General features: G+C 50.7%; 1 protein-coding gene across 1 annotated transcript in view; it reads right to left on the bottom strand.

Moving 5' to 3' along the window:
• Window positions 1-3,771: 3,771 nt before the first annotated feature.
• Window positions 3,772-26,655, bottom strand: part of CCR7 (C-C motif chemokine receptor 7) — a 91,424-nt gene continuing 68,540 nt past the window's right edge. Inside the window, exons 2-3 of the mRNA XM_069634560.1 lie at window positions 9,238-9,284; window positions 3,772-8,359 (exon numbers count right to left, since the gene is read on the bottom strand). Coding sequence (XP_069490661.1) covers window positions 7,280-8,359; window positions 9,238-9,284 — 1,127 coding nt within the window. The 3' untranslated portion in view covers window positions 3,772-7,279. The remainder of the gene's footprint in view (window positions 8,360-9,237; window positions 9,285-26,655) is intronic.

The following is a 26,655-nucleotide window of genomic DNA, read 5'->3' as shown; positions in this document are numbered from 1 at the left end:
GGCCAAGATGTTCAATGCCGCGCTAGACCAAGGCACTCTCCCATCCACAATGATGTCAGCTATGATTGTAGTTCTGCCTAAAGAGGGCAAGGATCCCGCGCATTGCCAATCCTACCGCCCCATATCTCTCCTTAATACGGATGTTAAAATACTGGCCAAGCTCCTAGCGAATAGGCTGGCAAAGTTCCTCCCTACCCTAGTGCACGGGGATAAGGTGGGCTTTATCCCGGGGTGCCAGGGGTCCGATAACATAAGAAGAACCCTCGATCTTATGCACGAGACATCCACGCAGGGAGTGGAAGGGTACCTCCTCTCACTCGACTCAGAAAAGGCTTTTGACCGTGTCGAGTGGCCTTACATGGGCAGGGTTCTCCGAAAGATGGGCCTGGGGGACAATTTTTGTGGGTGGGTAGCGGCACTCTATAACGGTCCATCAGCGAGAGTGTTGTTTAACGGAGGCACTTCGGAGCCCCTTTCCCTCACTAGGGGCACCCGGCAAGGATGCCCCCCTGTGACCCCTATTGTATGCCTTGGCAATGGAACCCCTAGCTATAGCGGTCAGGAACGACCCGGAAATCACGGGTATACGATGCGGAGAGTGTGACTTCAAACTCTCCCTATTTGCAGACGACATCCTGGGTTACCTAACCAATATTCAGACATCCCTACCTCGACTGTTCGACCTCATACACAGCTTTGGCTCTTTCTCTGGGTTGAGGATAAACACTTCCAAATCAAGCATCATGCCCATTGGCCAGAGCGATCGAGACGTCGGGAGCAATTCCGATATTCTAGGGGTCAGAATTGAAAGAGAATCCACTAGGTACCTGGGCACTACTATCCCCAGAGACCTGTCACAGCTATACCAGTGCAACTTCCCGGGGATCCTTGCCCAGATCAGCAGCGACCTCAAAAGATGGGCTCCCCTCACGCTTTCCTGGCTGGGTCGCATGGTCACAGTCAAGATGAATGTCTTGCCTCGCCTTCTCTACCTCTTTGCAGCGCTTCCTGTTGTGATGCCCGAGACTTTCTTCGAGGTACTGCAATCCCGTGTCCTCCATTTTATTTGGAGTGGTAAGAGACCTAGAATCAAAACCTCCACCCTAACCCTCCCGAAGACACATGGTGGTTTTGGCCTCCCCGACCTCCGACTCTATTATAAGGCAGCCCAGCTCAGGGTGATGTTGGAGCATATGCGAGACGACATGGGCACATACTGGACGTATGTAGAGGACATCCATGCCCACCCGAAAAAGGTTAGAGATTATTTTTGGGCCTCTCCTAAGGTTCTCCCACCCCAGCTAAAAACGCATCCTACCTTGGCAGCCCTGTGGGCGCTATGGAAACCTAGCAAAGCCAACAAACACCTGTCCACCTGGCCTTCCCTGCTATCCTCACTCTGGGGGCCCCGCATCGACTTGGACACAAGGGGTTTCCGCGACACGCAAGCCTGGTCTGACATGGGCTTGGAAAGAGTCTCCCAGCTGTCACGAGAAGAGGGCTTCATAGAGTATGGTAACCTGCTCGAGGCCCTGGTAGATAGGCCCCCCACGATTTTTGAATACTTACGATTGAAGGGGATATTGTCCCAACCCCGGTGGTCCGAAACAGCTGAGTCGCCCCCTCACCCCATTTGAATCCATTCTGGCCAAAAGTACATCACGAAAGGGTGCGTTGTCCAAGTTTTATAGTGTTTTGATAACATCCGACCTAGAGGGCAGACAGCCCTTCAAACGCATATGGGAGGAAAGACTGGGAATGCCATTGGATGACCATACCTGGAGGGCCGTTTTTAAAGGTATTTTCACGGGTTCTCTGTACACGGCTGCCATGGAACACAGCTTCAAAATTCTTCACTCTTGGCATCGCCCCCCGTCCCTGCTGTCTAAAATGTTCCGAGACGTGTCCCCTTTCTGCCCCAGGGGCTGCCACCAGAGGGGAACCTGGTTTCACATGTGGTGGGGTTGTCCAGCTATACAGGTTTACTGGTCGGAACTACTCAGCTGGATCAAAGATATTGAGGGGTTCGGTTCATCCTTGCACCCGTTAGAAGTCTTGCTGGGTACCCCCTTGCCGGAGACGGAAACAAATGTATACCCCAAGGTCATTGGTGCCATGCTGCGAGCAGGAAGGTTGGCGCTTGCTCAAAAATGGAAGAGCGGCCTGGCCCCCTCCAAGGAAGAATGGCTCTGCAAGCTCAGGGTGATATTCTCGTACGAAAAGCTTACAGCAATAGCAAATGATACCATGACGGGTTTTGTACAAGAATGGGCTGCAGTTCTTTTGCACGATGACTGTGTCTCCATGCGCTTATAGGCGGGACATCGTACTGGCCCATAACAGAGTGGTCCAGATCTGTTGACTCTTAGTATCACTCACCCCACCATACCCTGCAGAGTTAACTACTGAGGCCAATGTCGCCCGTCTCTTATTACCATGCTGTGTATATGTTTGGTGGTTGATTGGTTATGTCGTACGCATTAGACCCACTCTGTGCCCACCTGCAGCTGAAGAATGAGGGAGAAGTGTTGTATCACTGCTCTATAGTTGGACATGCAGATCAGTGCAACTGTGCAGAGTTGGCAGGCCTCCACACACCCCTCTTAGACCCGGCCTAGCCTCCGCTCACCTATCTCTCATATGGACCCCATTGTCTCGAGTGCTAATCTTAATAACCGAATGGCTTGCAAGTGTTCTTCCCAGAATTTTATAAGTTTGTAACACCTCTAAACTTGGCTTGTTAATTGTTTGGGGGGGCGGGGTGGGAGGGGGGGGAATGGGAAAAGGTGTTAAGATAAAAGTAATTGAAAATGTTACTGACAATGTGATTTATTCTGATGCTTTTGCTGATCGGGTCGGATGTCCGGCCCGACCTCATTTCTGGCTATTGTCAATAAAAACTAAATTGGAAAAAAAGGGGGACTAGGTTGAGGCACCGGAGGGCTGGGTCTGTGGAGCACACATGCGTCCGTGGCTGACCCCACGCTCATTAAATTTAAACAGGAAATGCACTTTTTTGTGGGATAAAAGGTTCCGTTCCTGTCCCTAGCGAGCGACGCCCATCAAGTATGGAGGAAAGGACACTACGGACTAGGAGTACGTTAGTCACTACGGTGAGTAACTTTACGTTTTCATCTTGAGAGGATAGCTCTGGGGTAACGTGCTCCTCTTGAAAGCAAGACAACCCGGAGCAACACAGATTTGGTGCCTGGGTCTGCGCTTGGAAACCTATGGGTATTAAGCATGTTATAAATAACCGATTACAATTTTAGGAGGCTGGTAAAAGAGGGTTTGCATCTTCCACCTGCATCCATATAAATCCAATACATAACACTGCTTCAGAAAAAAAAAGGAGGTTTGTTTAAGGACTGGACTTGGCACCAAACCTATATCATGGAAATCTTTTTAGATCCTTCTTTTGCAGTATGAAATCGGATTTGTACTTCCTAATTCAGGACTATTGTTCCGCCTTACTGCTACTACTAAAGATAATATGACTTTTCATATGGTATTGGTGCCACATTCCTCACATTTCTCAGAGCTTTAATGTAGGTGCCATGATTGCCATTTTAAATCTACTCAAATACTGAAGGCTGGCCAATGGCCGACCCCTCCAGCTGCACAGCTCCTTCACAGCATGGCAACACTGATCCTAAAAGTGATCTTAAAAGTTCAAAAGTTAGGAAAGCTACATCTTCACCCCATAGGTACATACCTCCAAACCTCAAACCATTGTGTTTTTAATATCTTGATGTAATAACCAGCCGAAACTCTTGTCACTGCAGCTTATTTATTATACATGAGCAAACTTGCATTCAAATATTTGCATATATGTAAATAACGACCAGTGGAAATGTACCATCGCACACAACTTGGCATGGCAATGCAATTTCATGGCTGCTGGCATACAGGGGCTCATTCCAAGATTGCCGTTGTGGGAAAAAAGTGGCGATAATACTATTAACATCACTTATCCCGCACCGCCAAACTACAAGTTTGTCGGTGGGGTGGCCTGACTTACCTCCAGCCAATGACTGGAGGTAAATCAGGCCCCCACCCCCGGCAAAACAGCTGGTATTTCCAGCACCGTTATTACCAGTGCCCGTAATACTGGCAATCCCCCAGGGACTCCATGGAATGTGGATTTACATACTGTTCCCGGCACCTGTTATCTGCTGGGAATATCAGAAGATCAGGCACCAGTAACGGTATTACTGTTTGGTCGTATCCCACCTGATTTACCTATGGGATACCATCAAACTTCAAAGGCGCCCCATAGTACTTTGACGGAATTACATTTGATTCTGCCTCGTGATCTGATGCTGCACACATCTCCGTTAATCGTAGATTACAATGAATTAGAACATTCATGAGAACAGACACAATATTACCAACGGACCCCAACAAATCAAGGCATTGCCAGCGAGGCCCAGCATGGCCAATGCTGTAACCTGGCACGTCCTTTTATTCCGACTGTTCCTTACATTTTTGTTACAAATGATATTTGAAACTGGTAGTCTTTTGGTATGGCAGAGATGGCACGATTATTCCAGTAGGAGGGAGATGCTTCCGTCATGGAATTTGGGCCTTCCCAAAGGGCCTTTGCCTGTGCAAGATCAGCGGGGGCATGTCCTGCCCGCTAAGCACTAACGGCAATAGCCTGTCCTTCCAGGGCAACAGCATGTCCGAGAAGGTCTTGTCTCCTCCATAGACCAGAGAGCCTGCCGGTATAATATGATCCAGAGGAATTTCCTTTCGTACATTTGCTAAATATTCACTCGGCCTTCAAAAGAAGTGGCATGCCACTGGGTGTTGCGGAACGGATTGTCTTCTGTGAAATCCCTAAAGGAATTACTGTCTTAAATACATTGGATCGCTTTATGTTCTCCTGCATTTTAACAAACAATCGCGATACACAAGTGTCAGATCCTGAGAGCCCATAGTGCATCTTGAAACTCGGGTAGAACACTGAAGAAAGACCATTTTACTTTGTCTCTCTTTGACCCAAGCTCCGGAAGTACTGAACAATGTTACATTATGGCAGTGACTACTCGGTTCCAGTGCATTGACCACATCCCAGTGGGGGTAATGACTACCCATTCCCGCACTGCTTCTACTGAGCCTTACTCCTTGAAGGGGATATCCAATGAATGACATCATAATAGATCCAAGACATATTGAAACAAAGGGACATTCCAATTCGGTATTGTTGGTGATTGATGGTGGTGATACAGGCATGGGGAAAGAGAACAGGAATCGGTTATTGGCACTGCATCGTCGTTTTAAACACACTAGCATTGTCAATGTGTTAACTATAAATTCAATGTAGGTGGTTTTATATATTTTGGTCGAATTTTGGGATCTCCTACAAACCCTGGTATCTAGGTATGTATGCCCATTCATCAAAGGAAGGATAGCACCCGCAGATCCGTACAATGTGGGAGCCAGTGAGCACAGAGAAGATGTGTGCTCGTATGCCACTGATGGACTTCCAACTTAGGAGCTTCGCATTCTGACTCAAGAGTGCCACCATCCAATCAGATGATCATCCACCCCACACCCCAAGAACAAAAGACCTCGTCTCTGCGAACAAATTAGACATGTTGATAAGCATGCCCGATTCTGCATACAGCTGACAAAGCCCTGAGGTTATTTACACCACTTCTGTGGTAGCGTATTTATTTATTTATTTTGACATTTGTAAAGCGCACTTAACCCGGAGGCATCTAGGCGCTGTTGTTGACAGTGAAAAGCATACAAGTTACATGGTCGCACGGAAGTTATAGTTAGGTACATAAAAGTTACAGGTTACACAAAAGTACATGAAATACTGTACATGGGTTACAGGATGTGCATATGTAGAAGAAGGAACCTATTAGTTGCTAACAATGTTCTAGACAGTGAATGGACAAGTTACAAGGTTGCACAGCAGTTACAGTGAGGAGTATAGAAGTTACAGGGTTACACAAGAGTACTTGATGATACTGTACATAAGTTACAACTTGTGCAATGTGGCGTAAGTTACGGTGTATGTGTCGTAGTTGTTAAATTGAGGGTTTCTGATGGAGAGTTATTTTGTCAATTCCTGTGAGAAGAGCCACGTTTTCAGGTGTATGCGGAAAGGTCCAGTACGAGGCTTCTGACCTTAGAGTGGCTATAAGGGCATTCCAGTGTTTGCCAGCTACCACTGGGAAACTGCTGCCTCCAGATTTCTGAAGCTTGAAGCAAGGGGGAGGGGGGGTGGAGAGTAGGTGAGAGTATGTTGAGCGTGTAGGTCTAGTGGATTGGTTAGGGGTGAATTTGTCTGCAAGGTATTTTGGGACTGAGTCATGTAGACATTTATGGGTCACAGTTAGTGTTTTGAAGAGGATTCGCTTTTGGATAGGTAGCCATTGGGAGTTTCGTCTAATCAAGCTTATATAGTTTGCAGGGGGTTCCAAATCGTTCGTTCTTCCATGAGGCACTTCATTGGTGGCATTCTCCTCTCCTCCCCTAGTTTGATCTTTGAGTTTTTGTAAAAGAAGGAAAAGGAGAGGGAGAGGTTGCACATGGCAAATGTGTACATGTGTGTGTGTGTGTGTGTGGGGGGGGTTTGTACCCCTCTATTTCCTTCAAAAGAGGCAATGCATCACCTATGGAGTATTGTTGTTGTAGTCAACCGTGTCTATAATGTAAATGTACAAAGACAGGGTGGCCGGTCTAGCAACACCTGATAACTAGTCTATATTGGTTTCATGCGTGTTGCTCCAGCCTGTTGGTGGAGGATTCTCCCATTTAAAGATGCACTGTCTTTGATGGACATTTCGTCCATCTCCTGTCCATCATCATTCTGTTTTGATAAGCAAAGGAAAAGGTTGATATTGATCTTTGCGCTTATTTCAGCCACGTTCAACGTGCATCCTTATTACCGAAGAACTGCACCCGAGTATCGGTGTGATGGAGTTCTGTGTGTGTGCTCCTGCTCGGGTTTTAGGTGTTCGCCACAGCCCTTACAATGTGTGTATCCCCCTCTCGCACATTGTCAAACCAAATGGACCCATTTGTTGAGAACAGCATCCTCAGCTGTAGGAGATGGTGAAAATATGTCAACGGAATAATACTGTGGCATGTGACGGATCAGAGTACGCCACCATGTCCCGAGTCCTGTATGCTCGTCCTTTTTGCATAGACTTGCATAATAGCTTGGCACCTAAGGGGTTAAGAACGTGTAAAGCGACTATTCACTCCAGAGTGAGTATTCTGCCTTGTGCAGGCAACTCAATGATCATTACTAATTATATCAGGGGGAAAAGGTAGTTGTAGTCTCTGTCTCCATAGCTACGGACATCCTTCTGTGCTGCCGGCAGGTGGACCACTGAAGCAGCTGATCCTGACTCAAGCAACCCAGTTCCTTCAGAAGCTTGAAGAGGTCGTTGCGGAACTTGACGCCAATGAAGGCGTACAGGAAAGGGTTTAGGCAGCAGCGGAAGCAGGCCAGGCTGTACGTAACGTCGTCGGCGATATCCAGCTGCTTGCTCTTCTCGCAGTCCACGGTGGAGTTGGAGATGGTCTTGGCCAGCAGGATGCTGTTGTGGGGCAGCTGGAAGAGCACAAAGACTATCACTACCGCCATTATCACCTTGATGGCCTTGTACCTTTCGAAATTCCGTGCCTGCAGGAGAGTCTTGATGATCATAAAGTAGCAGAAAGACATCACCATTAGGGGCACCAGGAACCCTACGATGATCTGGGTTACCTTGATGCCGCCTTTGTAGCTCACAATGTTATTGGAAATGATAGTGCAGTGCATTTTGTTGTTGGCCATTTTCTGGCCGCTGTGGGCCACCTCCGGCATGGCGAGGATGAACGCCACAATCCAGATGACGACGCAAGAGAGCTTCCCAATGTATGCAGTCCGTGGGCGGTGGCGGTGTGCCGAGGTTGCCTGGACAATGCAGAAGTAGCGGTCAATGCTGATGCCCATGAGGAGGAACATGCCACTAAAGAAGCTCATTTTGAAGACGCAGTAGACCATCTTGCAGAAGAAGTCGCCAAAGACCCAATCCGTGGAGGCACCGACAGCCCAGAAGGGCAGCGTGAGGAGGAAGAGGATGTCAGCCAGCGCCAAGTTCAGCAGGTAGAGATCGGTCATGGTCTTTAGCCTCTTGAAGTAGACATAGGTGAGCATGACCAAGCCATTTCCAGTGAGACCCACAAAACAGATAACTGCGTATATCACCGGGAGGAACACGGCTCGGAATTCGCGGACATCTGTTTTCTGGCATGGGAACTGGTAGTTGCTGTAGTCTACAGCAGTGGCATTGATGTCATCTTCATAACCGTAAATGAAATCAGTGGAATTTACATTAGCATTGCAGAGCTGCACAGAGAAAAGAAACACAGATTAAGAGAGCGCCAACAATTTTTAGACTTTAATACAATACACATATCCTGGGGCTGGCACGGGCTAGAGGATGAAGACAATGCCAGGGTGGAAGGTGATTGAGACAGAGAGTGCGCGACAGAGAGGGAGGCGTGTGCAGCGGTAGCAGGAATGCAGCACCCTCCCATTGTATGCTTCACATATGCATAGTCAAGTCATACTACGCAGTGATTAGCAAGGTGCTCAGACGTACAGTCTGAGACCCATCCACATTTGAGCGTCTTTCATCCGCCCCAACTAGGGAGCTTACAGAGCTGGCATATCTTTGGCTATTTGTGGGGAGAGCCTGATGGGTGGTCAAGGGTCTGCTTTCTCTACTCCCTCTTCCCAGAAGCCCACTGCAGCACCTTCTCTCCCACAGATCCATTGGTTGGCTTTGGCGCTCTAGCCACACATGTCAATGGATGAGGAGCACAGGCAAGATGAGGGCAACCACTGTGAGAAGCAGTTCTGCTTCGTGAGGTGCACGCGCTTTGTAGCAGAATTGAGCTCAGCCATGTGACTACCTGAGTGTGTTAGCTCCCCGCATTCCCACCACAGCCCACCTCGAGTGAATCTCTTATTTGCAGAACTCAGAGTGGAGTCCAAATTGGATTGAGAGCCATTGGGATTAAGCATGTACAGCATGTATGCTATTAATGCGCACGGCTAAACCTCACACAGTCACTGATCAGGCACGCAATTTGGGTAAGTTGTTGAATTTGCATTAGAAGATGCTGATAAAGATACATAACACACTGTTGCATTACCCCCAGTTGACTATTGCAAACGTAGTGCATTGGTAGATCAGAACATGATGCATTGCTAACCCTTACCTGGAAACTCAGAGCCGCGAGAACTACTGTGACCCCCGGCGCTGGACCTGTGGAAAAAAAGCCATGGAAGGTGAGACCTTTGCATTTCAAAGCGCAATCGTCCCCACAATCTGCGAGCAAGCATAACCGTATTAGCATAATTGACCTAAAAAACATTTGACCTAAAAGATTTTATCGCATATTTTTTACCTTTTCTTCGGTCAAATTTAATTGAATGTATATATGGGGGTGGGTAAGGGTATAGATTAGGTTGAGGGGAAGTGAGGGTATTGCGTGGGGTCTCCCGCTGCATTATAGACCCCAAAAAAGGTCAAATAAATTCGATCAAATGTGATTAGATCAAATGTTTTAGGTCAAATAGACCCAAACCAGCAGAACTCCATACAAATGTGCAGTTGCTTTGATGCTACTCTTTTTGCATAGTTTGAAATTGTTGGGAACGATTTTCCTCCTGCTTGTCGCCTAGGAGAGTCTGCTTAGTTTGACTCCAGCAACTCCCAGGACATGTGGACTCCGGAGGCCTGCTGGTCCCATTCAAACATAGTTATGGCGCATTAAGTCTCTCTGTTTGGGAAGGTGCAGAAGGGATCATTTTGGAACATGTCAAAGACATTTTAAAGCATGATGTAGGTCATGTTCAAGGAAATTGTAATTTGACTCCAGGGAGTGGTCACCTTTACACTTTAACGTAAGTGGGTCACTGCCAACAAATGTTCATCATATGCACTGCGGGGTGCAAATGTAAAGGGCAAAGGGAGGCGGACAAGCTTGTATGCCAGCTTTTGCCCTTCACATTTGCAATCCGCGGTGTAAAGTGCGTAAACATGCCAGGCAATGTTTACTTTTCATTGGGAGCGCCACTTGCCATGCGTGCATGGTAAGCAGTGTTCCAAATTAAAATGAAATCCTGCCTGACATGAGGGTTTAATTGTAACTGTACACACTCTCTGCCATGCTCACATGAGAGGGAGCATGCACAATGGATCGCTATGGGATTCACTGGATAGGAGATGGTGTGGCTCAAGCTAATACATGTGCCAGAAAATTGGTTGTTTGTCCTGAAGAAGGTTGCCATACAAAGAGAGCACTGGTGATGATGCTCGTGGAGAGCAACTGAAACATGTGTCGACGTAAAAATCTGTGGAAACAATATAACACAGATCTGTTGTTTACCCTAAAATGATGAGGATTCCTTTTTTCTAAATTGTGAATGCACTAAGACATAACAGACATTTGACTGTTTGTTGATATATATATACCAGTTTTCAAAGAGATATATGTTTGTGAGAGATTGATGATGACAATATGAATGTGACTGATTGAAAATGAATGGGCCACAATAGCACAATTGAATGTTTAATAATTGTTTTAGAATAATGTCTTTTTCTTGAATAAAACAAAAAGTCTTGGTAACATTACCAAAGCTAAAAAACTGTTAGTGTATCCCGTTAGCCTTCATTTTGTCTACTAGTCCAACCTTTGCATTGTTTCGCTATGGGGTCTGCCTGCTTTCTGCTAGTGCATATATGGCTGGCGGAATCCATAGGCAGAGAGATTGAGCACCACCCAAGGGAGTTTCGAGAGCCTTCTCCCCCCATGATTTAAAAAAAAAGATTGTTTGAAATTCGTGCATTTTAAAGCACACTTTTTTTTTAGAGAAATTGGGTAAAAAGCCACACCGGTGGGTTTTGTAGGGTAACTCCTGAAAAAAAATCCAATAGATGCATTTCTCCAACACAATTTCATGATACCTTTTCCCAAAATATGTGCCAGTATAAAACATGTTCACACTGGCTGTGCCCATACATTTCATGCTGACTGCACCATTATACCATATTATTCCCATATAAGAACATACTCATATTTGCTTTCCCATTAAAAATGCATGCTAAAGTATGAAAACATGTCCACACTGGCTGTAGTTAAATGCCAGTAGAGCTACATAATAAAACGTATCATGCTTGTTTTATCAAAGATGCCCAATACAAAACATCATACCACAATAAGAAATGACTAGATTGGCTGCATTGGAATCCCAGTCTAGCTACATAATAACACTTACGCTTGTTTTTACCAAAGATGCCTAATACAAAATGTCATGCCACAGTGAGAATAACACCACTGATCCTGCTTGCTTTATCAAAGATGCCCAATACAAAATGTCGTACCTCAGTAAGAAATGGCTAGACAGTTTGCATAAAAAATAGCAGTCTTGCTCCGTAGTAACACTTATCATGCTTGCTTTACCAAAGGTGCCCAAAATATAATGTCATACCACAATAAGAAATCGCCAGACTGGCTGCATTAAAGAGCCAGTCAAGCTACATATTAACACTTATTATGCTTGCTTTATCAAAGATGCCCAATATAAAATGTTATGCCCCAAAAAGAATAATACCACTGATCATGCTTGCATTTTCAAAGCTGCCCAATATAAAATGTCATACCACAATAAGAAATTGGTAGACTGGCTGCATTAAAATACAAGTCTAGATACATTTCTTGCTTTAACAACCATGCAGAGTAAAAAATTCCATGCCTTCTCCATGGTGTGTCAGCACCTTGCAGTCAGACATAATCACATTAATGATGAATGTGATTATGTGTGATTGCAAGGCACTGGGGGGCCTAGGGGGCAGATGTGTGTCAGGAGATGGGGTCCCAGGGTACAGTCATGGCATTTTCTATCCGGGATAGATGGCAAGGAAAAACTGCCATGACAGCTCCCTGATGCCCCGTGCACCTCACATGCACACATTAATTCTGTGCATGCGAGGTGCTCGAGGGGGGCAGTTATGCATCTATAAGATGCCATTAATAAATGGCATTCCTTTCCTCATTGTCCTCCAGTGCCTCACATGCACAGATAATCAATTGTGTGTACATGCGAGGCACAGGGGGGCTTATGGGTCAGGCTTGACATTGCATGTGAGGCAATAGGAATCCCAGCGGACTGGGCTGGTCTTTTTTACTGGCCATACTCAGTAAAAATGCCATGCCTGCCCCCTGGGCCCCAGAGTCTCACACACACACACGATGAATGTGATTGTGTGTATGCGAAGCGGTGGGGAGCACAGGGGTAAGGCATGTTTTTTTTAATTTTTTTACTGGACATCTATCATACACGCCTAGTGAAAAAAATGACACGCTTGTCTCCTGGGTCCCGAGCTCCTCACACACACAATGTGATTACTGTCTATGCCAGGCCCTGCACGTCCAGTGGGAGGGGATGGTATTTTTTATTGAACATCTATCATGGATGTCCAGTAGAAAAATAACATGCCTGTCCCTTGGCCCCACAGCGCCAAACACAAACACACAATCAAAGTGAATATGTGTGTGCAAGACGCTGGGGGCACAGGGGCAGCTATGGTATTTTTGACTAGACATCTATCATAGATTTTCTATCCGGGATAGATGGCAAGGAAAAACTGCCATGACAGCTCCCTGATGCCCCGTGCACCTCACATGCACACATTAATTCTGTGCATGCGAGGTGCTCGAGGGGGGCAGTTATGCATCTATAAGATGCCATTAATAAATGCCATTCCTTTCCTCATTGTCCTCCAGTGCCTCACATGCACAGATAATCAATTGTGTGTACATGCGAGGCACAGGGGGGCTTATGGGTCAGGCTTGACATTGCATGTGAGGCAATAGGAATCCCAGCGGACTGGGCTGGTCTTTTTTACTGGCCATACTCAGTAAAAATGCCATGCCTGCCCCCTGGGCCCCAGAGTCTCACACACACACACGATGAATGTGATTGTGTGTATGCGAAGCGGTGGGGAGCACAGGGGTAAGGCATGTTTTTTTTAATTTTTTTACTGGACATCTATCATACACGCCTAGTGAAAAAAATGACACGCTTGTCTCCTGGGTCCCGAGCTCCTCACACACACAATGTGATTACTGTCTATGCCAGGCCCTGCACGTCCAGTGGGAGGGGATGGTATTTTTTATTGAACATCTATCATGGATGTCCAGTAGAAAAATAACATGCCTGTCCCTTGGCCCCACAGCGCCAAACACAAACACACAATCAAAGTGAATATGTGTGTGCAAGACGCTGGGGGCACAGGGGCAGCTATGGTATTTTTGACTAGACATCTATCATAGATGTCCTTTAAAAAAATACCATCCCTTTCCCCTGGGTCCCACAGCACCTCAAACGGAGAGCTGATTTTGGCCGGTGGGGAGGGAGGTTGTGCAACAAAGGCATTTTTAAAATGCCTTTGTTGTACAAACCTCCAACCCCCACTCGCCAAAATCATCTCAGACCAGCACAAACACACACACACTTACACAACATACACACAGCAAGCTCTCGCTGTCTCATTCACGGTCACGAGCACCCATCATGCATTCACTTATGACACAAGCATACATGCATCCATGAACATATTTAAATAATATATAAATGAACATACAAAAACACACATTTACACAACATAAGCACAGCAAGCACTCCCTGTCTCATTCGCATGAGCACCCATCATGCACTCACTCATAACACAAGCATACATGCATCCATACACATATTTAAATAAATACATGAACATACAAACCCACACATTTACACACCATGCACAAAGCAATCACGCTCTCAACCATCCATCATCATACATTCATTCTGCTAACAACACAAGCATGCACGCATCCATACCCATAATTTAAATTAAAAAAACAGAACATAAACAAACGTACCTTCTGCTCAGGTCTTTCCTCACCAGCGCTTGGGCTCCTGCTAGCATGAACTGGAATCAGAAGCTTCCTGGTTTCTGCTCATGCATAGAGGGGCCTGTGCATGGGTGTCGAGGCGCCCCACTCCATCCTGCTCTGTCTGTATGTGCGAGGAGGCGCAGGAGCACCCCCTTGCACATACAGACGTGCAGTTCCCAGCCAGCATTACCAATGAGCCATGCGTGGCTGGGGAAGCAAACGCCCCCAGCCTTGCATGGCTCATTGAGCTTGCACGGCTAGGGAACTTTAATTGTTAAAGGGAAACAGTGTTTCACTATGACGGTTAAGAGCAGTCCCTCAGCTGAAAAAACAGCTAAGGGAGTGCTCGTATTTCACTGGGCTGGCTCCTCCATAATGGATGAGAGAGGGTCAAGACCTGGTTGGTCAACGCCACCTTGCCCATTATGAATGAGTCGCCCCTTGATTTTAGGTAGGCCAGGGCCAATCCATGAAGTGATGGGCTAAAGGGGCTGCCTTGAAATTAATGTGTGCCTACACCAGAAGCCAGTGTAATTCTCTCCTGTGGTTCGAGATGTGCTTCCTCAGGGCTCCCTTAATAATGTAGACATCATCGTTTTGAATGGTTTGGTATTTTTGGAGACATGAGTTGTTTGCTCCTATCAGAAGGGCATTGCAATAATCTAGCCTTGACTGTAGAGTTGCTCTGGCTATGGTTGCACAGTTACTCTCTGAGAGGTAGGGGCGCATGTTTCATATAAGTCGGAGATAGTACACGCAGTTCCTTAAGACTTGGTTTAAATGAGTTTCTGCGCTCAAGGAGGGTTTTAGGTAGATGCTCAGCGTTTTTACCTTATTTAGAACTGGGATTTCACTGTTCTGAATTTTGAAGATCTGATATTGCAAAGTCAGTTTGGATCTTGCTTGTAGAGAACCGAAGATCAATAATGCAGTTTTACTACCGTTGAGGCACAGCCAGTTGTTTGTCATCCAAAACTCCACTAGATTATACGTGTGTCCAATGGTGGCTGTGCCAAGCTCGTTATTTCCACTGACCTCTAAGACTAGCTGGTGCCGTCGGCAAAGTTGGGAAAAAAGATCCCATTTTCCTCTAAAAGTTTGCAGAGTGGTCTGATATATATACATGCATGCTCCTTGGGGAACGAGCAGTAGATGGGAGCTGGGGGAAGGGGGGCGTGGCGAAGAGCCCACCCAGCAGATACTGGAAATGAAATGTGACAGAAATGACTTGACCCAGTTTTTTGCGCAGTTGCAGAGGTCTCCCAATGTTTGGAGCAGGTGCTCATGATCAAGAAAGTCAAATGCCACTGATAGGTGGAGAAGGATCAGTAGTCCGGATTTTCCTTTGTCGATGCAACTCAGCATATGCGTCTGAAGGTCAATGATGGCCGTTTCCGTGCTATGCACTAATCTAAAACCTGACTACCTGAGATGAAGGATCTCATTAGCTTCCATGGCAGCTTGAAGCTGTGTGGTGGCCACTTGTTCCAGGATTTTTAAAAGGATGTTGGAGTTGGTAATGGGCTATACACTGGCGGCATCCTTGGGATCCAAACCAGGTTTTTATTACCAGTGGTTTGACTGAGACGGTCTTGATGGCATCTTGGGCGTGGTTGTCTCAGAAGGCCGAATTGACCAGGCCTGTGAGAAAAGGAGCAAAGACCTCTTTGTGGTCCAGAATCATTTTAGGTTGCAAAATGTTTTCAGGGCAGGGCGGGGGACTCATGGTACCGAGTATTATCTCCATGTCTCCAGGCTTAATAGTTAAAAACCTGAATTTCTGGTATTCCTTGTTCTTTAAAAGGCTGGATGATATGTGTCCTATAGATGGAGTGTTGGTCAGGTCTTTTTTCATTTTATCGCCGACTTTGTTCACTTTTGATGCCTGAATATCGACACGGTCCTGAGCTGATGGCGCTAGTGGTACTAATTGGGCTCTCGGTGTTTCCATTGATTTAAGAATCTCGAACAGTTTCATAGGACTGTTAGAGGATTCATTGATCTGTCTATTAAAAAAGTTATTTTTTTTCAGTGATAGTGTTTTATAGCATTTTTCAAGATTTTTCCATGCTAATTTATTGGCCTCTTATGGATGTTTTAGCCACTGTGATTCCAGTTTCCTTTTGGCCTTTTTCAAAAGGCTGAGTTCTGGGGTAAACCAATGTTGGTGGCCCATGTTATCTCGGACTGACTTGGTTTTAACAGGGGCGATTCTGTTTAATCATTCTGTGATTGTGCTGTTTTACGAGGTCACAAGTGTCTCGACCAAATCTGTGTCCGATGTAGAGGTCATAAGCTTCCCCAAGCACCCTTGAAGGTTGGAGGGCTGTAGCTTTTTAAAGTCATGGCTAGTTACTTTTTTTGGTATGTTGCTGATTTTTGGGAGGGGGTCCTTTAAATGGATATGGAACTCAACGGTATAATGGTCAGACCATATGCACGGGGAGGTGCTGTCGATGTACACAGTTAATTTCCTTGCCACTACCCAGTCCAGCACATTGTTTTTGGCCGTGGTTTGGGTCATTGTTGCAGACTTGGAAGTTGATGTTATTAAGGGTTGATTCCAAGTGCATGGCGTCTTCATCCCTCTTATTGCCCCGCTAGTGGTTTAAGACCCCTAGGAAGAGGGTTGAGCAGTTTGGTCCATTTTATTTACTCCGAATCTGGGAGATCTCCTCGTTGAAACCAGGCATTTCCCATGGAGGGTGGGGCAGTAGATCAAAATATAGTTGACACAACTGCGGTCAGTGGAGGTCATTTTTAGATGCAGAATTTCACAATCTCGGCAGAGGCATGCAGTGGTAAAAAGCTTATACTGACGTTTTGCGATGATTGCCGTTTCTCCACCATGAACCTGGACACAGTGATTGCAGTCAATGGTATAATAACCATCTAGTACAGCAAAGTCAATCATGGGGCCACTGGTCTCTGTAATCCAAGTTTCAGATAGGCATAGCATATCTGAATCCCTCTCTGTAATGAGGTCGTGTATGTCTGAAGCGTGCTTGTTGAGGGATTTGGTATTTTGAAGGTACAATTTCAGGGTGTTGCTTGGCTTGACTGGAGGGGGATTAGCCCCCCTTTGCACATTACCATAGGTAAGGTCTGCATAAATTGGTCTATTAATAGGGTTTCTTAGAACTCCCTTGACTCCAGGCTGGGATTTGAGAGGTCTTTCGAGGAGGGGGAACGTGGCCCAGAGTAGTCTGGGCTGTGGTGGAGATTGTTTCTTTATCAGCATCAGGAGTAAATATATGGGCTGTATCTGAGGGCTGATATTTTGATTCTTCAATTGCCCTGGGGAAGACTGGGCATTTTTCTGCTGGTTCAGTGTAAGGCACGAGCTGTGTCGGGGCAGAAGTAGGGCAGTGAGGGTCACTGTGAAGACCGGGAGCAGGAGAGGGACCAGGTACTTAATCTTGCCAGTAAATCATTATTGACAATTGCCAAACGATTGGCCGTTTGCGCTGAAAGTAGCAGATTGAGACTATCTGTGTAGCCCATGTTCTTGACAAGATTTTAAACTCGGCAGAGCAGTAGTCGATTGATTTTAGTGGTTCCTCAGGCACAACCAGATCTAGAAGGTCATGAGTCGGTAATGCTAAAAATAACACTGCAATGTGGCACGGTCTCCATGAAGGACGCGACCACAGGAAAATAGATAAACAGCTAAGTAGTAACAATTTACTGGGATGGAGCAAAATTACGTGGAATCCAGAACCGAGGCCTCATTCTTGGCCTCAACCTACAGATCACATCACAACTCCTCTCCGGGTCTCCGCCTTGGCTCCCTGTTAGAGCATGTGCTTACTTTAAAATATTCTGCCTCACTCACAGAGCTTCTGGGAACAATCACACTCTGCTCCTTAGCCAGAAAGCAGAAAAATGCTTCCTGCAAGGTGCCTGAGATCCCTGGACTCGAAAGCACTTGTTACGACGGCTGGCTTCAGGAAAAAGAAGCTTGGTGGCAGGAATGTAGGAGCTGCGGGATCCTACCTTTGGAACAACTTGCCTGTGTACATCATAGAATTATAGAATCACCTCCACTTCCGTAACCGGCTAAAGACTTTCCTATTCAGGAATTCCTATGATACACTTTCATTGCGTGATCCGCTCTCCTGATAGGCTATATTGGAACTCCTGCCTCACATAGACATCCTTCATCCTTGCTTTACTGCCCTCCCCCTCCCCGGTCCCTCCCCCTGATGTCATGCTTTGTAATATACTTGTTGACTTGTGATGTACTATGACCTGCTTTACATCCTTCTCCGGTACTGGGCACTGATGGTTCACATCAGTCACTTGACTGTTACTGGTAATTTACTAAGATCTTCTCCCTTCCACTTGCCCCTGCACTTGACTGACCCACATGTTCTCCAGGCCTGTGAAAGAACAGATTCCCTTCCTCTCTCTCTCTCTCTCTCTCTCTCTCTCTCTCTCTCTCTCTCTCTCTCTCTCTCTCTCTCTCTCTCTCTCTCTCTCTGGAGAGAGAGAGAGAGAGAGAGAGAGAGAGAGAGACAACATAGAATTCTGGAAAATGTGACAAATCCCGAGGTGTCGTCACTACTTTAGATGGTGAAGCCATCTCCATGAGACCACTACCCAATAGTCCCCATTGGGGTGGTGCTCAGCAGGAGGATCTCATGGGGAGGGGTGACCAGCTTGGGAGAATACAATATCCATTTCCCCCTCCACCCTCCCTCAAAAGTAATACTGCTCCACATTACCTGATACCCCTATGTATTGTTGTAATACATCCCAGGTAACAACTACTGGGATGAGGAAGAGACCACGAGTAATGATGATTACTCTCACGAACGAGGATACACGCTCTTACCTTTGCAGTGACCCAATTGGCCCACTGTCATTCAAAGGCAGAGAGGCAACTGAAGGATGGTATCTTTGTTCATGGTCTAGCAGGGACCGCAAGAGGCTCCAAGTACGCCAAGCATAGCCAGAGGAAGAAGCAGTTTGCGTCGAAGAGGGAACAGCACTTGCAGAAGGCTCGCAACACGGGAAACAGACCATAGCAAAGGGAAACTGCTTACTGGTAACCGGTGCCGCTGGAGGGCAATGGGACCGATGCGGAACAGCGGGTGAAGCATGCAGAAGACTGCCGAGGACAACAGAGAGCCTGGGAAGTCCCTGAAGTTCCTGGGAACCCTGCAAATAACTAAAGTGTGATGGCCCAGACCCTACAGGTAGCAAGGTGGCTGATCCCAGGGTTGGGGATACCCAGAGGCGGCAAGAGGCTTGAGGCAAGGCATATGAAGTGCCATAATTGCAGCATAATCATGTGGAGGGTGTCTGGGACCCACGGTGGAAGTATAAAAAACGAACAGTGACAAATACAACCTGTTTGTTCAAGCAGAATTCACAGACCTTGGCAGGAGATTAAACCAAGGCTGGGGCATATACATAAAAGGAACTGTGAGAATGTGCAAGTGAAGGGGGTCTGGGACCCATGCTGGGGAAATGTCCCCCAACCAGTAACCAAGAGGAATATAATCTTTACGTATATCAGAGCATTTCACAGACATTGGCACGAGAGTGAACTAAGGTTGGGGCTTGAAGAAAGAGAGAGCTGGAAAGCTTACCAAGTTAAGGGTGTCTGGGACCCACATGGGGGACAAATCCCCCAAACCATAATATCAAGGAACAAGGAGCAAGCAAATACAAGGAACACTCAGAGACCTTGGTAGGAGAGTAAACCAAGGCTGTGGATGAGTGAGAATGTCGAATACCCTACTTGGCAGGAGAGTAGACCATGGAGGGGGTACTGAGAAAAGGGTTGAGGACCCTCAAGACGGCTTGGAAAAGGGGTCCAGGCCAGCCATCCTTGTCACAGAGCCTGCGAATCAAGCCTATCAGATAAAGACAAGGGTGATCACTACAGATACAGAGACCATTGGTTGAACACAAGAACTACTCTGGGGAAAGGGACTCCACCCCTTGAGTCTTGTGGAGCTTTTGCTTTCTTTATTCTCCTTTTAGGAACTGTCATGTTTGGCCTACAAGGTCGCGCTACAGGTCGGCATTCAGGAGACAGTTCCCTTTTTCACCCTATGTTAAGTTTAGAATGTGAGGGACAGGTTAGGATTTGGACACATGACAGCAAACTTTACTTTGGACATTCTGACACAGTTCCATTAGCTAGTTTTGTTTAGGCAGGGAATCCCCTCTTACAGGTAGGGCTAGTTAGGATTTCCTCCAACCCCTTCCTTATTTTGTGGTTATTAAAAGTCTTTGCCAATCATCATACCACCCTTGTGTCCGCTTCTTACTTCTAGACCCTCACAATAGGTAGCTTTCAACTGAATGCTGTTTTTCTTCTTGGAGTTCTAAGTGAGATCATAGACAACTCGACAATCAATCTCATTGCCCATCAGATGTGATTCAGAACCTCCTGTAGTTGATAGCTACCCATTTGAAATTCTCTGTATGTTTTCTTAGGGCAGCTGTTTCACCTCACTGTTCTGTAGCAGAGTTGTTTCATTCCATTGCTTTATCTTAGCTCAGCTACTTCGGCTGATTGTGTTTATTTTAGCGGTTCCCTGCCATTGTTCTTTGTTCGCTCAGCTGCTCCATCCATTATTTTTTAGTTCTCCTGTTTCATCTCATTGTTCTTCCTTAGGTATGTTGCACCACCCTGTTGCCATTTATTATCTCAGCTGGGCCCTCTCATTTGTCTTTTCTTAGTTAAGGTGTTTTATCCCATTGGTATTTCTTAGTGTACTGTGCTATACCGTCTTTTTTTGTTTGTTATGGCGGCTGCTTTATCCCATTGTACTTTATTAACTTTATGTTCCAACCCATTGACACAGCACCATTGTTCTTTATCAGCTCAGTTCCTCAATACAATTATTCTTTAGATCATCATTTGTACTTTCCTGGATGAAATGTTCTATCCCATTGATTTTTTAGCTAAGCTTTTCTACTCCTGTATTCTTTATTACATATCTGAAAAGCCGATAGGACTAAGGCATAATGCAATCATACGTTAAAATCTACTTAATGGGATGACTCAGGCCAACATGAGCAGGGTAATTCATAGAAATTCGCACAAAAGTGGCGCACGCGGCTGGCGCACAGCATGCCCGTGCGAATGTCTGCGCCAGCCGCGTGCGCTAAAATCAATTTCCGCGCACAGCGTATTCATGGATTTTCGCATCCAAAACCAGCCTTGGCGCAGCGTGGCGCAGCGACCCTGTAGCAGCGCCAGTTACGCCCCCAAGAACGCCCTTGCGCAAGGAAAAGCCTTCAAAATCCCCAAATAATCGCAAAGGGCTGCGCTAACCCTGGACCAGTTCACAGGACTGGCAAACAGCAAACGCCAAGCGGTGAACGTGTATTTCAGTGGTTCGCGGGAAGTTCCACACGCGATTGTCCTGTGTACGTGTGCATCAGGGGTGCGTGGGAAGTAACACACGCAAAAGCAGCAGGGTATGTGTATTTCAGGGGTGCGCAGGAAGTATCACACGCAAAAGCAGCAGGGTACGTGTATTTCAGGGGTGCGCGGGAAGTATCACACGCAAAAGCAGCAGGGTACGTGTATCTCAGGGGTGCGCGGGAAGTATCACACGCAATTCCATCAGGGTACGTGTTTACCTGGGGTGCGCGGAAGTATCACACGCAAAAACAGCAGGGTACGTGTATTTTAGGGGTGCGCGGGAAGTATCACACGCAAAAGCAGCAGGGTACGTGTATCTTAGGGGTGCGCAGGAAGTATCACACGTGATTCCATCAGGGTACGTGTATTCCAGGGGTGCGCGGGAAGTATCACACGCAAAAACAGCAGGATACGTGTATTACAGGGGTGCACGGGAAGTATCACACGCAAAAGCAGCAGGGTACGTGTATTTCAGGGGTGCGCGGGAAGTATCACATGCAAAATCAGCAGGGTATGTGTATTTCAGGGGTGCGCGGGAAGTATCACACGCGATTCCATCAGGGTACGTGTATTACAGGGGTGCGCGGGGAGCACCACACGTGAATTGCACGTGTGGGTCCTCCCGGGTGTTCCCTCTACACCCTCCACGGCCCCTGCAGATGGCCCACACCACAGGGACCTACCCTGCACATGTCCTGCAGGCACCCCATCCACCATGGCCATGCCCCCCAGCCAACCCATATGTCACCTTGCACTACTGCCCACCAACGCATGTCCCCTTGCACCGCCAGCCACCAGGGGCAGCCTCCAGCAGGCCCCCACCCATGTCTCCTATCACCCCCACCCCCCAGCCACCAGGGGCAGCCTCCACCAGGCCCCCACTCATGTCTCCCATCAGCCCCACCCCCCAGCCACAAGGGGCAGCCTCCACCAGGCCCCCACTCATGTCTCCCAACACCCCCACCCCCCAGTCACCAGGGGCAGCCTCCACCAGGCCCCCACTCATGTCCCCTATCACCCCCACCCCCCAGCCACCAGGGGCAGCCTCCACCAGGCCCCCACTCATGTCCCCTATCACCCCCACCCCCCAGCAGTGCAGGGGCAGCCTCCACCCGGCCCCCACTCATGTCTACCACCACCCCCACCCCCCAGCAGTGCAGGGGAAGCCTCCACCAGGCCCCACCCATGTCTACCACCACCCCACCCCCCAGCAGTGCAGGGGCAGCCTCCACCAGGCCCCCACTCATGTCTCCCACCACCCCCAGCCACCAGGGGCAGCCTCCACCAAGCCCCCACTCATGTCCCCTATCACCCCCACCCCTCAGCAGTGCAGGGGCAGCCTCCACCAGGCCCCCACTCATGTCTACCACCACCCCCACCCCCCAGCAGTGCAGGGGCAGCCTCCACCAGGCCCCCACTCATGTCTCCCACCACCCCCACCCCCCAGCCACCAGGGGCAGCCTCCACCAGGCCCCCACTCATGTCCCCTATCACCCCCACCCCCCAGCAGTGCAGGGGCAGCCTCCACCAGGCCCCCACTCATGTCCACTATCACCCCCACCCCCCAGCAGTGCAGGGGCAGCCTCCATGTCTACCATCACCCCCACCCCCCAGCCACCAGGGGCAGCCTCCACCAGGCCCCCACTCATGTCTCCCATCACCCCCACCCCCAGCAGTGCAGGGGCAGCCTCCACCAGGCCCCCACTCATGTCCCCTATCACCCCCACCCCCCAGCAGTGCAGGGGCAGCCTCCACCAGGCCCCCACTCATGTCTACCATCACTCCCACCCCCAGCCACCAGGGGCAGCCTCCACCAGGCCCCCACTCATGGCCACCATCACCCCCACCCCCCAGCCACCAGGGGCAGCCTCCACCAGGCCCCCACTCATGTCTCCCTGCACCCCCACCCCCCAGCCACCAGGGGCAGCCTCCACAAGGCCCCCACTCATGTCCCCTATCACCCCCACCCCCCAGCCATCAGGGGAAGCCTCCACCAGGTCCCCTCCCATGTCTACCACCACCCCCACCCCCCAGCAGTGCAGGGGCAGCCTCCACCAGGCCCCCACTCATGTCTCCCACCACCCCCACCCCCCAGCCACCAGGGGCAGCCTCCACCAGGCCCCCACTCATGTCCCCTATCACCCCCACTCCCCAGCAGTGCAGGGGCAGCCTCCACCAGGCCCCCACTCATGTCTACCACCACCCCCACCCCCCCAGCAGTGCAGGGGCAGCCTCCACCAGGCCCCCACTCATGTCTCCCACCACCCCCACCCCCCAGCCACCAGCGGCAGCCTCCACCAGGCCCCCACTCATGTCCCCTATCACCCCCACCCCCCAGCAGTGCAGGGGCAGCCTCCACCAGGCCCCCACTCATGTCTACCATCACCCCCACCCCCCAGCCACCAGGGGCAGCCTCCACCAGGCCCCCACTCATGTCTCCCACCACCCCCACCCACCAGCCACCAGGGGCAGCCTCCACCAGGCCCCCACTCATGTTCCCTATCACCCCCACCCCCCAGCAGTGCAGGGGCAGCCTCCAGCAGGCCCCCACTCATGTCTACCATCACCCCCACCCCCCAGCCACCAGGGGCAGCGTCCACCAGGCCCCCACCCATGTCTACCACCACCCCCACCCCCCAGCAGTGCAGGGGCAGCCTCCAGCAGGCCCCCACTCATGTCTCCCACCACCCCCACCCCCCAGCCACTAGGGGCAGCCTCCACCAGGCCCCCACCCATGTCTACCACCACCCCAACCCCCCAGCAGTGCAGGGGCAGCCTCCACCAGGCCCCCACTCATGTCTCCCACCACCCCCACCCCCCAGCCACCAGGGGCAGCCTCCACCAGGCCCCCACTCATGTCCCCTATCATCCCCACCCCCCAGCCACCAGGGGCAGCCTCCACCAGGCCCCCACTCATGTCCCCTATCACCCCCACCCCCCAGCAGTGCAGGGGCAGCCTCCGCCAGGCCCCCACTCATGTCTACCACCACCCCCACCCCCCAGCAGTGCAGGGGCAGCCTCCACCAGGCCCCCACACATGTCTACCACCACCCCCACCCCCAGCAGTGCAGGGGCAGCCTCCACCAGGCCCCCACGCATGTCTCCCACCACCCCCACCCCCCAGCCACCGGGGGCAGCCTCCACCAGGCCCCCACTCATGTCCCCTATCACCCCTACCCCCCAGCAGTGCAGGGGCAGCCTCCACCAGGCCCCCACTCATGTCTACCCCCACCCCCACCCCCCAGCCACCAGGGGCAGCCTGCACCAGGACCCCACTCATGTCCCCTATCACCCGCACCCCCCAGCAGTGCAGGGACAGCCTCCACCAGGCCCCCTCTCATGTCTAGCACCACCCCCAACCCCCAGCAGTGCAGGGGCAGCCTCCACCAGGCCCCCAATCATGTCTCCCACCACCCCGACCCCCCAGCCACCAGGGGCAGCCTCCACCAGGCCCCCACTCAAGTCTACCACCACCCCCACCCCCCAGCAGTGCAGGGGCAGCCTCCACCAGGCCCCCACTCATGTCTACCACCACCCCCACCCCCCAGCGGTGCAGGGGCAGCCTCCACCAGGCCCCCACTCATGTCTCCCACCACCCCCAACCCCCAGCAGTGCAGGGGCAGCCTCCACCAGGCCCCCACTCATGTCTACCACCACCCCCACCCCCCAGCAGTGCAGGGGCAGCCTCCACCAGGCCCCCACTCATGTCTCCCACCACCCCCACCCCCCAGCCACCAGCCACCAGGGGCAGCCTCCACCAGGCCCCCACTCATGTCCCCTATCACCCCCACCCCCCAGCAGTGCAGGGGCAACCTCCACCAGGCCCCCACTCATGTCTACCACCACCCCCACCCCCCAGCAGTGCAGGGGCAGCCTCCACCAGGCCCCCACTCATGTCTCCCACCACCCCCACCCCCCAGCCACCAGGGGCAGCCTCCACCAGGCCCCCACTCATGTCCCCTATCACCCCCACCCCCCAGCAGTGCAGGGGCAGCCTCCACCAGGCACCCACTCATGTCTACCACCACCCCCACCCCCCAGCAGTGCAGGGGTAGCCTCCACCAGGCCCCCACACATGTCCCCTATCACCCCCACCCCCCAGCAGTGCAGGGGCAGCCTCCACCAGGCCCCCACTCATGTCTACCACCACCCCACCCCCCAGCAGTGCAGGGGCAGCCTCCACCAGGCCCCCACTCATGTCTACCACCACCCCACCCCCCAGCCACCAGGGGCAGCCTCCACCAGGCCCCCACTCATGTCCCCTATCACCCCCACGCCCCAGCAGTGCAGGGGCAGCCTCCACCAGGCCCCCACTCATGTCTACCACCACCCCCACCCCCCAGCAGTGCAGGGGCAGGCTCCACCAGGCCCCCACACATGGCTACCACCACCCCCACCCCCAGCAGTGCAGGGGCAGCCTCCACCAGGCCCCCACTCATGTCTCACACCACCCCCACCCCCCAGCCACCAGGGCAGCCTCCACCAGGCCCCCACTCATGTCCCCTATCACCCCTACCCCCCAGCAGTGCAGGGGCAGCCTCCACCAGACCGCCACTCATGTCTACCACCACCCCCACCCCCCCAGCAGTGCAGGGGCAGCCTCCACCAGGCCCCCACACATGTCTACCACCACCCCCACCCCCAGCAGTGCAGGGGCAGCCTCCACCAGGCCCCCACTCATGTCTCCCACCACCCCCACTCCCCAGCCACCAGGGCAGCCTCCATCAGGCCCCCACTCATGTCCCCTATCACCCCCACCCCCCAGCAGTGCAGGGGCAGCCTCCACCAGGCCCCCACTCATGTCTACCACCACCCCCACCCCCAGCAGTGCAGGGGCAGCCTCCACCAGGCCCCCACTCATGTCTCCCACCACCCCCACCCCCCAGCCACCAGGGGCAGCCTCCACCAGGCCCCCACTCATGTCCCCTATCACCCCCACCCCCCAGCAGTGCAGGGGCAGCCTCCACCAGGCCCCCACTCATGTCTACCACCACCCCACCCCCCAGCAGTGCAGGGGCAGCCTCCACCAGGCCCCCACTCATGTCTCCCACCACCCCCACCCCCCAGCCACCAGGGGCAGCCTCCACCAGGCCCCCACTCATGTCCCCTATCACCCCCACCCCCCAGCAGTTCAGTGGCAGCCTCCACCAGGCCCCCACTCATGTCTACCACCACCCCCACCCCCCAGCAGTGCAGGGGCAGCCTCCGCCAGACCCCCACTCTTGTCTCCCACCACCCCCACCCCCCAGCCACCAGCCACCAGGGGCAACCTCCACCAGGCCCCCACTCATGTCCCCTATCACCCC

The sequence above is a fragment of the Ambystoma mexicanum genome, chromosome 13 (assembly GCF_040938575.1).
Source record: "Ambystoma mexicanum isolate Mex_15411 chromosome 13, UKY_AmexF1_1, whole genome shotgun sequence".
Lineage (NCBI taxonomy): Eukaryota > Metazoa > Chordata > Amphibia > Caudata > Ambystomatidae > Ambystoma > Ambystoma mexicanum.
Note: the sequence above shows the minus strand (reverse complement) of the source record. Positions and strands in the feature narration are given on the sequence as shown.